The sequence below is a fragment of the Paramacrobiotus metropolitanus genome, unplaced genomic scaffold (assembly GCF_019649055.1).
Source record: "Paramacrobiotus metropolitanus isolate TYO unplaced genomic scaffold, Prichtersi_v1.0 Parri_scaffold0000022, whole genome shotgun sequence".
In the NCBI taxonomy this organism is placed as follows: Eukaryota; Metazoa; Tardigrada; class Eutardigrada; order Parachela; family Macrobiotidae; genus Paramacrobiotus; species Paramacrobiotus metropolitanus.
In genome coordinates, this window is record NW_026570242.1 from 839282 (window position 1) to 853225 (window position 13944).

At 43.4% G+C, this 13944-nt stretch overlaps 4 protein-coding genes and 1 long non-coding RNA gene across 8 annotated transcripts; 2 read left to right on the forward strand and 3 right to left on the reverse strand.

Annotated features, from left to right (window-relative positions):
* Positions 1-163: 163 nt before the first annotated feature.
* Positions 164-2344, reverse strand: LOC129586889 (uncharacterized). The gene is made up of 3 exons (XR_008690229.1): positions 2132-2344; positions 1759-1876; positions 164-1504 (listed from the first exon to the last, which is right to left on the reverse strand). It is a non-coding gene; the product is annotated as an uncharacterized LOC129586889 (long non-coding RNA).
* Positions 2345-3907: 1563 nt separating this feature from the next.
* Positions 3908-7081, forward strand: LOC129586765 (peripherin-2-like). 2 transcript variants are annotated; one of them, XM_055480168.1, is made up of 6 exons: positions 3908-4600; positions 4708-5414; positions 5483-5939; positions 6094-6195; positions 6364-6717; positions 7017-7081. In XM_055480168.1, the coding sequence occupies exons 1-5, from the start codon at positions 4510-4512 to the stop codon at positions 6633-6635; spliced, it is 1629 nt and encodes a 542-aa protein (XP_055336143.1). In that variant the 5' UTR covers positions 3908-4509; the 3' UTR covers positions 6636-6717; positions 7017-7081. The 2 variants fall into 2 exon arrangements, with proteins under 2 accessions (XP_055336143.1, XP_055336145.1); XM_055480170.1 differs by lacking the exons at positions 3908-4600; positions 7017-7081 and having other exon boundaries at positions 4772-4915; positions 4986-5414; positions 6364-6651.
* Positions 6951-10202, forward strand: LOC129586763 (Na(+)/citrate cotransporter-like). Its single transcript, XM_055480165.1, is given in 11 exon segments — positions 6951-7206; positions 7285-7434; positions 7554-7605; positions 7608-7668; positions 7742-7800; positions 7871-8249; positions 8312-8527; positions 8582-8686; positions 8808-8994; positions 9070-9231; positions 9314-10202. Coding segments are annotated over 11 exon segments (1821 nt in total). The 5' UTR covers positions 6951-7080; the 3' UTR covers positions 9638-10202.
* On the reverse strand, positions 9166-11652 carry LOC129586764 (uncharacterized). Of its 2 annotated transcripts, XM_055480167.1 has the most exons (3): positions 11285-11423; positions 11001-11226; positions 9166-10868 (listed from the first exon to the last, which is right to left on the reverse strand). In XM_055480167.1, the coding sequence occupies exons 2-3, from the start codon at positions 11168-11170 to the stop codon at positions 9716-9718; spliced, it is 1323 nt and encodes a 440-aa protein (XP_055336142.1). In that variant the 5' UTR covers positions 11171-11226; positions 11285-11423; the 3' UTR covers positions 9166-9715. The 2 variants fall into 2 exon arrangements, with proteins under 2 accessions (XP_055336142.1, XP_055336141.1); XM_055480166.1 differs by having other exon boundaries at positions 9171-10868; positions 11001-11652.
* A 218-nt stretch (positions 11653-11870) lies between these two features.
* Positions 11871-13694, reverse strand: LOC129586852 (uncharacterized). Of its 2 annotated transcripts, none has more exons than XR_008690226.1 (5): positions 13353-13694; positions 13109-13168; positions 12966-13043; positions 12773-12887; positions 11871-12595 (listed from the first exon to the last, which is right to left on the reverse strand). XR_008690226.1 is itself a non-coding variant. In XM_055480317.1 (5 exons), exons 1-5 carry the CDS (start codon positions 13489-13491, stop codon positions 12114-12116), a joined length of 882 nt encoding a protein of 293 aa, XP_055336292.1. In that variant the 5' UTR covers positions 13492-13693; the 3' UTR covers positions 11872-12113. The 2 variants fall into 2 exon arrangements, 1 of the variants encoding a protein (XP_055336292.1); XM_055480317.1 differs by having other exon boundaries at positions 11872-12595; positions 12773-12895; positions 13353-13693.
* Between the last annotated feature and the right edge of the window lie 250 nt (positions 13695-13944).

A 13944-nucleotide genomic window follows, 5' to 3' on the forward strand; every position in this document is an offset into this window, starting at 1 on the left:
AACTCCGCAACCGGATGTTGCGCGCGCAAACGGATTTCACAACTACGTATACAATTCTTTTGGCTACAAAATACCATAAAGCAATGCAAAAAAGTGTTTGGGAGTGCGCGACAGCGAAAGGTCCCGCCAATGTACACGAAATTTAGTGCTATGTACTGGGCCAAATCCCTTAAAGGACTTAAAGACTTGAATGATGCGACTCGAGCCATGTTCTACTTATGGGAAGTGCGAAGCGATATTGCAATAACAAAGTAACTTACCATGTTCAAGCTGAGACTGCAAGGTGCATTGTTACGATTATCCGTGAAATGAGAACCTCAATCAACAACGAGAAATGGAGGATACAATCCCACCAGGATTCTTCCAACAATAGCGATAAGATGATAACGACTAAATAAAGACGTGGATGCAGCAGATACGCAGTCACCGTTGACTTTATCACAGCAGCTTTCTCCACGGATTATCTTGATATACTGACAGTTCCAGGCAGCATTCAAAAGGTCAAAGCGTTTTCTCCGTTAGCTGCATCCACGTCGGCCTGCCCGTCGGTGAGACGCCGCTGGATCCCAGGATACCAATAATAAGCGCTGGGTAATAGAGATGATGCGCTGTTGGGGATCTTCTTTTCCAGTGTCGTATGGTGCCATTCGTGGATCCAGCGGCGTCTCACCGACGGACAGGCCAGGAGGAAGCCCATCAGAATCCATTTTGCTCCAGTGGCAGTCGGCTTCCATGAACTCGTGATCCATGCAGTGGGAGCCGAATAAAGGGTTTCACCATTCCCAGCTATTGCTAATAATGAGACGGGAAAGTTCACTGAAGAGTAAAACTGGATACGATCCGGAAGACAGAATAGATATACAAAATGCAGGTAAGGTGCTCCATAAAGCGATACTGTTCGTGGTTGAATAGCAATCCAGTTGATAAAGGGTGTTAGGACGAAGCGCTACGATTATCGGCCGAATTCCGGAGCTCGGCGGTTATCGTCCAGCAGCTGGGTAATAGGATATACAACGAGCTATCACAGCGGCAAAAATACTGTAAAGCACAATAATCCTAAGCAAATTACAACAGCTACAATAAACCGTTACGCAGCTTCACATGTACACTTCCATAAGTAAACCATGGCTCATGGTCAGTGGAATCACCCATTTGTTTCCCTTCCCTGAGGCGTTGCCTTGTACTACAGTACATACAGCCTGTGGTGATCTGCCCTGCCTACATGATTAATATCGTGCCACCAAATTCCCTGACCACTACCGCAGTAATGCTATAGATACCGACTAATAAGTAGTAATAACCCAACGATCGCACATGACACCACACACGACAAGACGAGACGTCCGCGCCGGTACATCATTCTCCCAATTGCAACCAGAAGGCCATCTGTGGATTAGCTGATCTTCGATGGGGGCAGCAGACAGTCAGGGTTGAAGTTACCCCGCCAAAAGGCAAGGTTGAAGAGGCTCCTTTACCTTGAGGCTCCTTCCCGTCCACACCACAGCTGAAAAAGTCCCGTTGACTTGACAGTATGAACTATGAAGTACGCGACCAACAATCAACTTGAACAGTGAAATAATATAGAAAAGGTTGAGGTACGCGGTACGGTTAACTACGTATCTTCATACACACAAGGGACTCATATAAATATACTCGTGCAGGGAATTGTACTCGTACTACTCTGTACATAACTTTTATTAACTTACCGGTACTTTTACATTTTGGAAAGACATTGTTTTTGGCGAGGCTATTGCTTACCCGATAATCCATTTTAATGCGATGAGTGCAAAGTTTCTCTCATTGAAGACGTGGCGGGAAGTCGTGAACTAATCCGGGGGTTATAAAGGATTTCGTCATTTTGATGATCCCGATAGACCTAAATCACATTCCAAATTTACCATGGCAACCAGACGGCGATAAAGTAAAACACGCAAAACATTGACCTTTCGCTGATGCAGCAAAGCGAGGGAAATTATTTTTATGGATAGTTTTGTTACTTACTTAACACGCGAGATTTTTCGGTTACCAGAAATCAGCGAAAATAATGAACCAAGTTAAAAGTCTCAACTCGGGTCCCAGAATTCTAAGATTTGATACTCGTGACAGCGGTGACACAGTCACTGACACTTACTTCTGATCGTTCCTACGAAACTGCGACTGCCAGTGGTATTTCACTCGAAGTCATTCTGGAAATTTTAAGCAAAGTAACGAGTAACAGTTTAACAGAATGTTCGTCCCGGACATTTAATATCAAGTCTCAAAACCAGCAGGATTACGGTTAACCACATCTGTTACTCGTATCGTGGCATGCACAGGACCACAGATGCTCAGGCTAACAGCCTATACCTCGAAATACAAAAAGAGCAGGAACTGACAGGTAGCTGATCTACCTCAGAAGGCCAGAGCCTCTTAGTTGCTTGGAGACCTAGTTAATTTCTTTGTTGCCATGGATAACTCAGAGCAAATTCTCGCGAATTAAAGTTCTTAAAGCACAGGCCACGTGGAAATAGGTTACAAGTTCGAGAAATCCTTTTTTACCGGCCGTCCAATCAGCACAAGCTCTCAAACTGCTGATTGCGGTGTTGAGCAACAACAGTAATACAATACGTACTCGCCTGCTCAATTTGTGATGCCGATGGTACAGTCCGGGCTTTGCGTTGCTACTTGTATGCTACACAACTAAGGACCCATCAATAGAAGTTACGCCATGGCCGAACCCACAATGCGGCGATTCGCTGCCGCGCAAATTAGATCTGTGCTTGGGTGAGGGCGGTGCCAAAAATGCATACTCGTAAGAGCCTTACGCGTATGTATGTAACTCCACCCCCTAGCATGCATACATACACGAAACTGATCGAACTGCCAGTGGATCTCGAAATTCAAACGCTCGTCTTTTCGTTTATTTCAACAGAACTTCCAAATCGATATATCAAAGATAGAGTAATTTTCAAACTTTTGGTATGCAGGAGTGGAAATCTATGGTAATGAAGAAAGTTATGGCTGTTTTAGTTTCTCATAGACTTAGCATAGGATGCAAGCAACGCCTCCTCACACGGGCCTATGCTTTGTTTACGAGAAACCAAAACAGCCATAACTTTCTTGATTTGCCATAGATTTCCACTTGCTATATACCAAAAGTTTGAAAATTAATTCTCTATCTTTTGATATATCGATTGGGAAGTTCTGTTGAGAGGCAAACGAAAGAAGCGTGCTGCAAGTTTTGGGGATTGACTGGCAGTCAGGTCGGCTACTTATGTGTTTATGAGCGAGCTGGTCACATCTACACGCGTGCCGCACACCAGCTCGTTTTAAGCCATACGCACAAACCAATTTCGACGGCCGGAAGTCTTACTTATATAGACGGGTGCTAACTTATGTGACATACAAGTTGCAACGCAAAGCCCCTAGTACTTATAAAATCATCGATGGTTAACTCGGTGTAATGCAATCAGTGCGCAATCATTTCGGTAAGTATTAGGACATTGGTCACATTGCTACTGGCAACATATATAAGGCATTCGGTACTTAGTGTAATTTCATAGAAATAGAAAATCAAGAGATTAGGAAATCGAAGAAACCCAAGAGACCAAATTAAAGACCGCAGAAAATCCAAGAAACGCAAGAAAATTAGGAACTATTTCCAAGGACATTTTGATAAGATGACCACAGAAAATAAATTCTTTTGAGAAATAGTACATACCGAAGTGCCGTATGCCGAATTGTCTGTATGCCGACATGTCCCGCAGGCCGAAATGGTCGTACCAGCTATGCTTACAAGTACACCGTAGTAATTTTAGCAACAAAAAACGACTCAGGAAACTCTAATCATACACATTCGAACAGGATAGATTAGTAAATAAAAATAAGAAACTTAATGTAAATCAAAGTAAGATTTCCCAATGATCTCCGGCATTGCTGAATTAATCTTAATATAATATTTACAACATTTAAGCACCCTATTTACTACAATAAAATTAATTTCGGCACACGAATAGTGTTTTTGTTAAATGAAATCCTTTACATACTTCTCCCGCGCTTTAATTACAGGCGGAAGATATTATTATTATTAATATTTGATTTATTAATCAGACCGCAGCAGGACCATATTTTTCCCACTTTGTGCCAGAACCTGGACCTGTGTTATACCGTTGTTTTAAATTATATTTCCACTATCTCATAAATGGATACTCGTCTAATTCGTCTTTACGGTCGCACTTTCACACGCTACGGAATTATTGTTTTAGTGAACGTGAACCTCGTTTCGGAGCATTACAGTTGTGCAAATTTGGAAACATTTATTTTCTGCCTAAACAACCTTTGCTAGATTTATCGTTTACTTGGCTCACGTGCTTACTTGGCTTATAAGTGATGCTGTTTATTTCTGCTGCTTGTAGCGAATTAAGTAACTGACTGCATTGACTGACCGTCGCAGTTTTATGCAGAATCATATGATAGCGTAGGAGTCGCATTAATGTTAATTTAACCGTTTGATGGGATCGAAAACCATGCATGGCGTTCTGTGTGATTAATCTATCCGAAAAAGGCCGTAATACCCTGGGTCACGTTGGAACGGCCTTTTCAGCGATCCTGGTGGCTTTAGGTGGGAGTGAATGCATTTTGTGTGCCAGCGCTCTTTTTGCATATCGCATTACAAGAAAAGCCCAATTATTAAAAAATTTTTCTGTAGCAATGCGGCTGCTTTTACAGGTTTGGTAATAATTGCGATGGCTCTACACATTCGTTCCCGCATTCAAACCAATCTTCAATTGCTTGACAATTACAACGGCTCCAGTTTTATCTATTACCTAATTATTGTTGGAGTAATCGTTATCATAACCCACGGGGTTGGCCTGAAGATCTTCGCCGATCTGGGATTTTACGAATCACGTTATCGATGGGAGAATCACACTCGTCTGTACGGTCTTATAATACTGGTCGTCAAAATTATCGTCTTCGTTACTATAGTTGTTGTTTTCACTCATCAGTTCACGATGAAGAAATATTTTAAAAATGGTCTGAAATCTGCAATGGGCCGCTATTCCAAAAGTCCCGAAATCAAGCGGGCGATGGACCAACTCCAGATACAACTGAAATGCTGTGGAAGTAATGAGTCAGCCGACTGGTTCACCATTGCTTGGATCGATAATGCTTACCTCGATCTGCAGGCAGCCGAAATCAAGAAAGACCTAAAAGATGGCGTGTACAAAGCCGATAATGTGCCCTTTAGCTGTTGTAATACCAATATCTCGCGTCCATGCATTCACCGCAACGTGAAAACTCCTCGAGTCGACTATATATGGCCGAAGGACAGTACACTATACAACATGGGCTGCACACCGGCTTTAGCCGAAGATTTCGGCAGAACCACCCTGAATGTCACCGGGTACATAGTGGTCACTACTTATCTTTTAATGGTTCGTTCGACTGCAGATTTGCAGCAAAACTTTTACACCTAAGCTTACAAAGGTTTATTTACTGTTAGTGGGTGATTCTCGTCATCTTGAAGCTGCTTTCCACGGGAATCGCTAATACGTATCCGTGGGGTGATCCCGAGGGAGATGCCCCAACGTGGCTGCTTGAAATGTGTCCAATACAGTGGTGTGACAGTGAAACTCCCAAACCGCCGGACGATACCAACCAGGGCATTCCTGGCTTAGCGATTCCGCATCGTAGGAAATCGCAGTATACGAATGAAGCATTTGAAGCCGACGAAGAAGACAGCGAGCAAGAGGTGGTGGCCCATCAGCCACTATTACGCGACATAGCGAACGGTAAACCACCTTCCGATCCGGTACTCAAGCATCGGCTGACTAATACGTTTATGGACGATGAGCTGCCGGATATCGTGTACTCCAACACTGGTCAGCCACAGCAAAGATCCTTCAACATGATTTCGGACATTGCTGCGAAAAGAGCCCACCGTACGGCGGCGCCGCAAGGTATAGTACAAACGCACAGGATACCTACCCAGTAGTATATTCTATTTGAATAGAAGTTTGCCGCGAATGATATAAGGACTGTATAATACCATGAACAGGTAGCACCCGTACTGTATTTCATGATCGGGTGAACGACACAATTCGTACTTCGTAGACGAGAGAGATACTGGTTCGGTAACGGACGATGGCGAGACTTCAATGGATACCAACGATACTTCTCGAGCAAAGCGGAAAAAGAACCGAAAGCAGAAAAAGCGTGAGAACATATTCATGTTGTGCAGACATGCCCATTATAATGGTTATTGTTTCAAAAGCATAGCACGTAGTACGTCTCTGATAGCGTTATTCGCTTATTCGATAATCTGCTATTGCTTGACAAGGTGTCATCACCGTTGGATCTTACAAATCGGTATTGGCTTTGCAGCGGCAGAGCATTCACACAAAAGAAAGACCGGCAAACATGATAAAGCTAAGAAGAAGAAAAAGGAAAAACACCACAATGACAGAAGAACAAGCAAAGAGGAAGACGATACCGATTACGATGCCCAAGATAATGACAGCGCCGGGAACGATGGAGATGGTGGAGAAGACTCCAAATCAAAGAAAAAGGACAAAACCCGGAAGAAAGATGGTGCTCAGCAGAAACATAAAGGTCGATCCAAGAAAAACCGCTCCCAACGCAGAAAAAAGCGATAGGAACGCTCGTGTCAATCCCGAATAGCTGGCGGTAGTCCCGCAGACTCCCTCTCATATCTGAGTAATACAATCAGATTGAAAGGTTCGTTTTTCTGCTTATCTTGGAGAAAACCGGCACGTTCCAGTTATTATTCAAGCTGGGAAGTTGTTACACAATCGCGGCAATCATCTGCGCGAGCGGCGCTGGTTAGTTAATCTATGCACTGGTTATCATTGTGATAGACGCTTAATGGGTTGATAGCAGATAGCAGTGTCTAGATTGATCAGCGTTTCTGCTTAATCACTTTTGTTTTGTGCGTGCTAGTCGGCTCCGAACTGTCCATGATATACAGAAGTTTTGTTTATGTGGTAGTATATATCACAACAAGAATACATTTACAGATTTAATTCCACAGACTACCCATTTGCGTGGTATTCTGAAAACCGAATTTAATAATATCCGAAAATGACCACAACCAACTGGACCCGATTAGTCAGCCCCATAAAGCGCAGGCTAATTCATTGGCGGGTGTATTTGTTCTTCCTTATACCTCTGCTGCTGTCTCCGATACCAATATGCCTTGGCACAAAGGTATCTTATACGTTAAAAAAAATAAATTTAGTTCCGTAAAAAGCACTTTTGGAGTTTTTTTGTGAAATGCATTTCCAGAGCGCGAAAGCCGGATACATTTTACTGATCTCCTCGTCGTTCCTTGTTTTGGAAATTATTCCGATGCCTGCTACTGTGTTACTGTCTTTGTTTCTGATATCAGTCACCGGCCTGCAGTCTACAATGCAATCTGCGCTTACATTTGGATCGGTACGCTTTGTCTTCGTTATGCTAATTCAGTACATCGGTAAAAAAGGTTTAAGATATATACCGCTCTCCTTTCCCTAATGACTGGCTGCGTTTATTTCTTTCTACCGGTTACGTTGCAGGATACGATGTTCATGTTCACCGCTGTGCTGATTCTGGCTATTTCTATTGAAAAACAAAACTGCATAACAGATTGGCGCTGTTAACCCTCAGAGCTATTGGAGTTAGTGAATCTAGGTGAATAATCGTTCAACGGATATTTATGCATATATGGAGACGACAACGGAAAGTACTTTAAAACGTTTTTTAGACTGATTCTGGGCTTTCTTTTAATTTGTGGGATCCTGTCCATGTGGATGTCCAATACCGGCAAGATACTCGTATACGTAACATAATCACACTTCTACAAATCTATCCAATTCAATTGTTATTTTTTTAGCATGCACTCTTATGATTTTACCAATTGCAATGGCCGTATCCGAGACGCTCTCGGACAGTGATGATTCTGATGAAGAGGCATCCAATATAGAAAAAGCCGACCAGTCACTGAAGATATCGGCTGAGGAAATTGTTGAACTAACGCATAAATCAATCGAAGGTGAAGCAACGGTGTTCGTTGAGGTTAACCAGAACACTTCGGAAGCTGTAGCAGACGAAAAAAGAAAGACAAGCACAGCGTCAAAGAAGAAGTCCCGGATGCCGGCCACCCCGTTGTGTAAAGCGTTGCAGCTGGCTATAGCTTATGCTGCTAACATCGGCGGAATGGCCACCCTGATCGGTGCTTATCCCAACATGGTGTTCAAAATGACGCTAGAAAAGTACTTATGCAAGGAATTGATGCGCGCAGTTTAAGTTAACGTAAATGCGTAAATTGTATCAGGTTATACGGAATGGATACGGGGTTAAACTTCCTTTCGTACTTCGTTGTCTGTGGTCCGATGTCCATCTGCTCATTGCTGTTGACCTGGATCATCTTCTCAACGATGTACATTCCTAACTGGTTATGCTTTTGGAGAAGAAAACATAACCCGCCACCGGATTACTCACGGCGCATAAAAGCACTGAACAAGAAGATTGCTGAACTGGGAAAAATAACGTAGGGTCAACAGCAATTGCCTCGATGAATTAATTCTGAGACAATCTTCTTCAGGCAGGCGGAAATTACGGTTCTGATTTTATTTTCGACTGTGATCATTTTGTGGCTAACGCGGGATCCAAAAATTTTTGCTGGATGGAATGTGATTTTACCTCCCAAGTAAGCATGACCGATATGACCAATGTTAAATTTATGATGCGATAACATTTATTGCACTTAATCTAAAGTAAAATACGTGCACAAATTAATCGTCCTCACTTGTTTTTCACCTGTGCTATAGAATAGCCACCGACTCTCTTCCGGCACTCTTGGCTGCTGTACTTCTTTTTGTTTTGCCACAGAATTATTGCCATTTATGGAATGGGGAATATGCACCAATTTTGAGGTGGAAGCAGGTGGTGCTAAAGTTTCCTTGGGAGTTGATGTTATTTGTTGGCGGTATCACGACAATAACCTCAGTAGCCGACGTACGTTCATTATAGCCGTGAAAACATAGCCTGAACCCGGCAATTACTTATTTTTGTATCGTTTCTATATTGCAGTCGTCCGGTCTTATTACTGCCCTGGGAAATGCCGTTCCCGATTTAACCGGCATTCCACCAATTGTAACGCTTGCCATCATCTGTATCGCTGTTTCGGGACTGACTGAATGCATGAGTAACTCGGTGATCACATCGATACTGCTACCAGTGTTAGCCAATGTGGTACGTGGAACAGTTCATTCATTCAATGACATTAAATAATCTCAACAACGGCATCGATCTCATTTCCCGTTAATATTTACAGTCGGAAGACATGAAAATCAATCCGATCTACTTTATGCTAGCGGTGGCCATGGCCAGCCAGTTCGCTTTCATGCTACCGATCTCAGCGTTTCCCACACTGATCGTTTACAATTACGGCAACGTGACAGTGGGAGAAATGGCCAAATCAGGGATCGGTCCAAAGATAGCATGTCTGGTCTTCCTTATCTTTAGCCTGGAAGTGACGGGAGGACAAGTGTTTGACATCAAAAACTTTCCCATATGGGCCAAGGACAGATTTGACGCCAGAACATTGCAAGGCGCTGTAACAGCGTTCTCCAATGCGACAAATGTTACTGCCAGTTGAACGTTCCCTTTGATTATGTGTCATAGCAGCGTAGAGCTTCATGAAGGTCCAAAAACTTGCAGTTCAAAAATCCAGCAATCAGTGCTTCCGGTGGTGTAAACATGCTTTCGGCATAGCGATCATTCTCCCGTCTCCTAACCGCCAAGGCACATAGTGTTTTTTCACGATTATTGAAGCTACTTGTACTGTGTCCCCGAATGGGAGATTCACCATTTGCAATGGACGATACTTTCTCAAAGCGTCCAATTGGTCGTTCTTTTTCACAATGGTCGTTTCTTTAGCGACATCGTGCACACTGTACGCTCGGTGCCGATTGGGCAGTACTCGCTCATTGCACTCCATCGGATCATTGCAGAAGGCAGCATAAAAATTCAGATAGAAGGCACGCAGTATTCTTAAATGTTCGTAGCTTAGCGGAGTAGCCAATTTAAAAATTTGTTCACGCGAAATTTCTCCCACTTGGAAATGCAGCACCAGATGGGTGACCTTACGCGCCCAAGGATGGCATGCCCAGGTAATCTGGGACGTAAATTTGCGCCGCCTTTCGGTATCTTCGGCATCCTCGTCATCGAGGAGGTTGTACAGTCTGGTTCGGAGTTCGACGTACGCTGCTTCCTGGTACCGCTTTAGTGCGCGAAAGATTTTGTGCAAATGAGCAGCTGCTGTGGGATCTTGGCCGCGTTTTTGCATGACGGACAAGTGACTGATTCCGCCCGCCTCTTTTGCAAAGTCTCCACAACCTAACTGCGATCCATCGACGGTCACCTTTGGAATTTCTTTACGGTTTACTGACATAGTTCTTGTTCTGGCCATATTGCGTAACAAAGTATCGGTTCCGGTGTTGTAAAATGAGGAATTGACAGTTCGTCGTGCTGCTGTGATTAGCGCTTTAGTATCATATCCGCGATTGGGTGCCGGGGGAATCAACCTGGGCTCTGATAAAGAGCGTCGATGAGTGAACTTTCGGGGTTCCGGTGGGTCCAGTTCCTCATCCGGGTTGGGATAAGGTAAACTTGTGGGATTGCTAAGATGTCGGTCCGTGTGGGGCATCCGAAAGTAACCCCAGCGATGCCGTTCTTGGTTTAGGGCGCTTGCCGGCATCTCTTCGTGCATCCACCGGAGAATGCTGCGAATCTTATCTTTCAGCAGAAAATCAGTATAGCATTGCCGAATCTGAACCATCTGAGCGGCGTACATGATCGCCGGAACTCCTGTGTGTTCTATTAGGTACCTAAAGGCACAGCATGTTCTTAATCATATAAAACGCAACTGCGTTCGCCAATTCACGAAAAACGGACTGCAGTACCAGCAACATTTTGAAATCGAAAGATGCCTACAAAGAGCATGAAATGTTAAAGTTCACCTGCCAAGTGCCCACTGTAGTCTTAATTTCTTTTCGCATTCCATGGACTTTCCTTGGTGAAAAACTTTATTTTTGTGATCACCGTGAATTAACAAGCACAGAGGAATGTTGGGCGCTTTATTACTCCCGTTCCACAAGCGCTTAACGCTCATGTCCACTTGGTCGCACATAACAAACCAGTTACTATGTCGGATAAGAACGATGATGCCCTTAGCATTGCGTCGACCTAAACGGATACACAGCTGCTGAGGTGTCGGTTCGGTCTGGAATAAACGCCGGCTCACCACCATGACATCGTTGAAATCCTTTCGGGATTTGGTGACATGCTTCATGGATTCGTGCCGTAGGATTTCTAGTGGTCGGTCACGCACACAGGAATAAAACGGAGCCAGTATGGCTAATGTACTTTCGCGTCCGCATTTGATGTCCATTAGAACACCGCTGCGCGGCTTGGACGAGCTTTCGGATCGCGGACGAACTGCCATTTCAAGTTTCAAATATCAGGATCGGAAAGCTAAAGAAACTAGTGGTGTCTACATATTACTGTATATAGGGTGTACTAATTCCGTATTCGCATTTTCCATCACAAAACAATGAGACATTCACATAAATTTGAAAAAACAAGGTTTGTTACAATGATCGAATCTTATAAGTCGCGTCTCTGTCTGGCATCTGCATTCCATGTCGGCTCTAGAAGTGTTTATTTCATCGGTTGCTAAGCTCCAACCGTCCCCGCGCAGCCGTAGTAAGGCGGAGCATATATATATTATTGTACCTGCGCAAAACTAATGTAAGTTACTTATTACTGTGGTCTGTGGTGCAAATTGTTTTTGTTCATGAGGCTGAGTTTTATGCAGTTCCCTATCATTTTAATGTTGAACGACTATCATTCAGCTTTCAGTTTTTGAGTTTCGTGCAAGCAGTACACGGAGTTTGGCTTTACTAAATTTTACTCACAAATCACAATGGTAAATTAAGTCTCGTCTGTAGAATATTTCAAACATCAATTCGGCTGCGCTGTTAGTACCCGAGCATTGCGTCTCAATGTATTTATCGCGGACTACAGTGTCTGATACCGAGGACTGCTTGTGGCTGCACAACAAGTACTGTAGATTATGTAGAGCGGTATGAGTTGCTCCGGTGTTGTCGTTTCTTGCGTGGCGAATAAGACCGCCGCCGTTGTCGCGATATTGACCGGCTGTTATATCCAGATTTATGTCGCTTACTGCGACCATTTCGCGTTCTCTCACTATCCACTGAGGATTCGCTTTCAGAGCGGGTAACTGCGCGCTTCAAATAACTACTGGCTATCTTGTTGGTTATCAGCTTCATCAATCTGAATTTGTCGCTTTCCTGATGACGAGGGTCATCTCTGAGAACAGCTGTTTCCGTCTTTCCTGTGCTGCCGTCCCTGGCCGAATGATGTGAAGGTTTTGAGTTGTTCCTTAGTCGGCTCGTACGCGCACTTCGCACCGAGGTTGAAGATGCAGATGAAGAGTGATAATGCTTCTCGCTGGAGATTGTGCTGGTGGACCTATATCGCTCAGACTTTTCGGTCGGAGGCAGGGAAGGGATAGCGAGTGCACATTCTTGAGCTGCAGCCAAAATGTCGACTTTGTTACTCACTAGGGTCAACGTTCGAGTAACAACCACACAGACTGATAAAATAAATGATTCCAATAATGGTTAGATTTTCAATGGATGTTAACGATTTCAGTAACCTTTGATGTAACCTTTGATCAATTCACAGTGCGAGTACTTCTGTTGCTGACCTTTGTCATCTTCGTTAAGATTTTTGTCATTGTCCTTTTGACTTATACGATGGCGTAATTGTGCCAACTCATCTCGCAGCTGCGATATCTGTTCTTCCTGCTTGTCCACTCTTTTCTGCAGAACTGCACACATTAGGCATATTACTACAAGCGTGAGAAATGTGTTTGTTTGTTTGTGCACGAAGAGCCATACGTTTGATGCAGGAACTCGCAGATGCTTCGCCCTTCGCGGACAACAGACTTTCTTCTGAACAAACCGGTTCCAATTCCTCTGCAAAAACGATGAAACCGATTACGTATATATTGTGATTTTGTTGCACATAAGGACAAACATACCTTGCGATCCCGGTTGAACCGAAAGAAGCGGCAGTCTGTTCTGTCCCAGAAGGTCGTACCCTGAAATGGAGCAATTTTAGTTTTTACGAAACAGAATTATATCTTCACCTATTTTGTTTAACCAAAATATTAAATGATAAGCCGTTCATACTCAACGCCTGCAAAATCAACCATAATCATGATTCATGATAAAAGATACGAAGTTCAGCAAATCTTCCAGCTGAATGTTATATTCCGTTCGCACCTTTAACGATGTTCACATGCATTTCGAAAGCACGTGTAAGCGTCGTTTTCAGCGATTTCGTCATTTCGGACAGTTCTTTCCTTGCCTCGTTAGACGGTTTATTGGAGATCAGTGCACTAATAGGATCATCGGTTCCCATTTTTAACGTGTAATTACTTTTGGACTGAATTTGGAAAATAGCTGTAGGACTGCGTTTTCAGGGGACAGCTTAGCGAGAGCTCGAATGCATATCAGCGGAAAAGAAAAATAACTGCCATTGCGGCGCCATATGTAACGTTAATTTAATTCTCAGTTATTGTCACAAACATGTTATCATAAGTAAAAGCTGTTAAATTTTTCTGACCGAAGGGTATTCCATGGTTACAGACACTGACAATAAATTACGTGTACGTAATGTCCTCTTATTTTTATCGGCGCGCTTTTTTTGTGATGACCAACAAAACAAAATACTGCAATAGAAAACTACTATACATAACATACTGGCAATACCGTACAGAACCTATTTAGAGTAAGTTGTTGTGACAAAGCTTAAGTTGTGCGAGATAAGCCGGTGCATATTTCTGAAAACTAAAAAATCTTTAACAAAATTGCA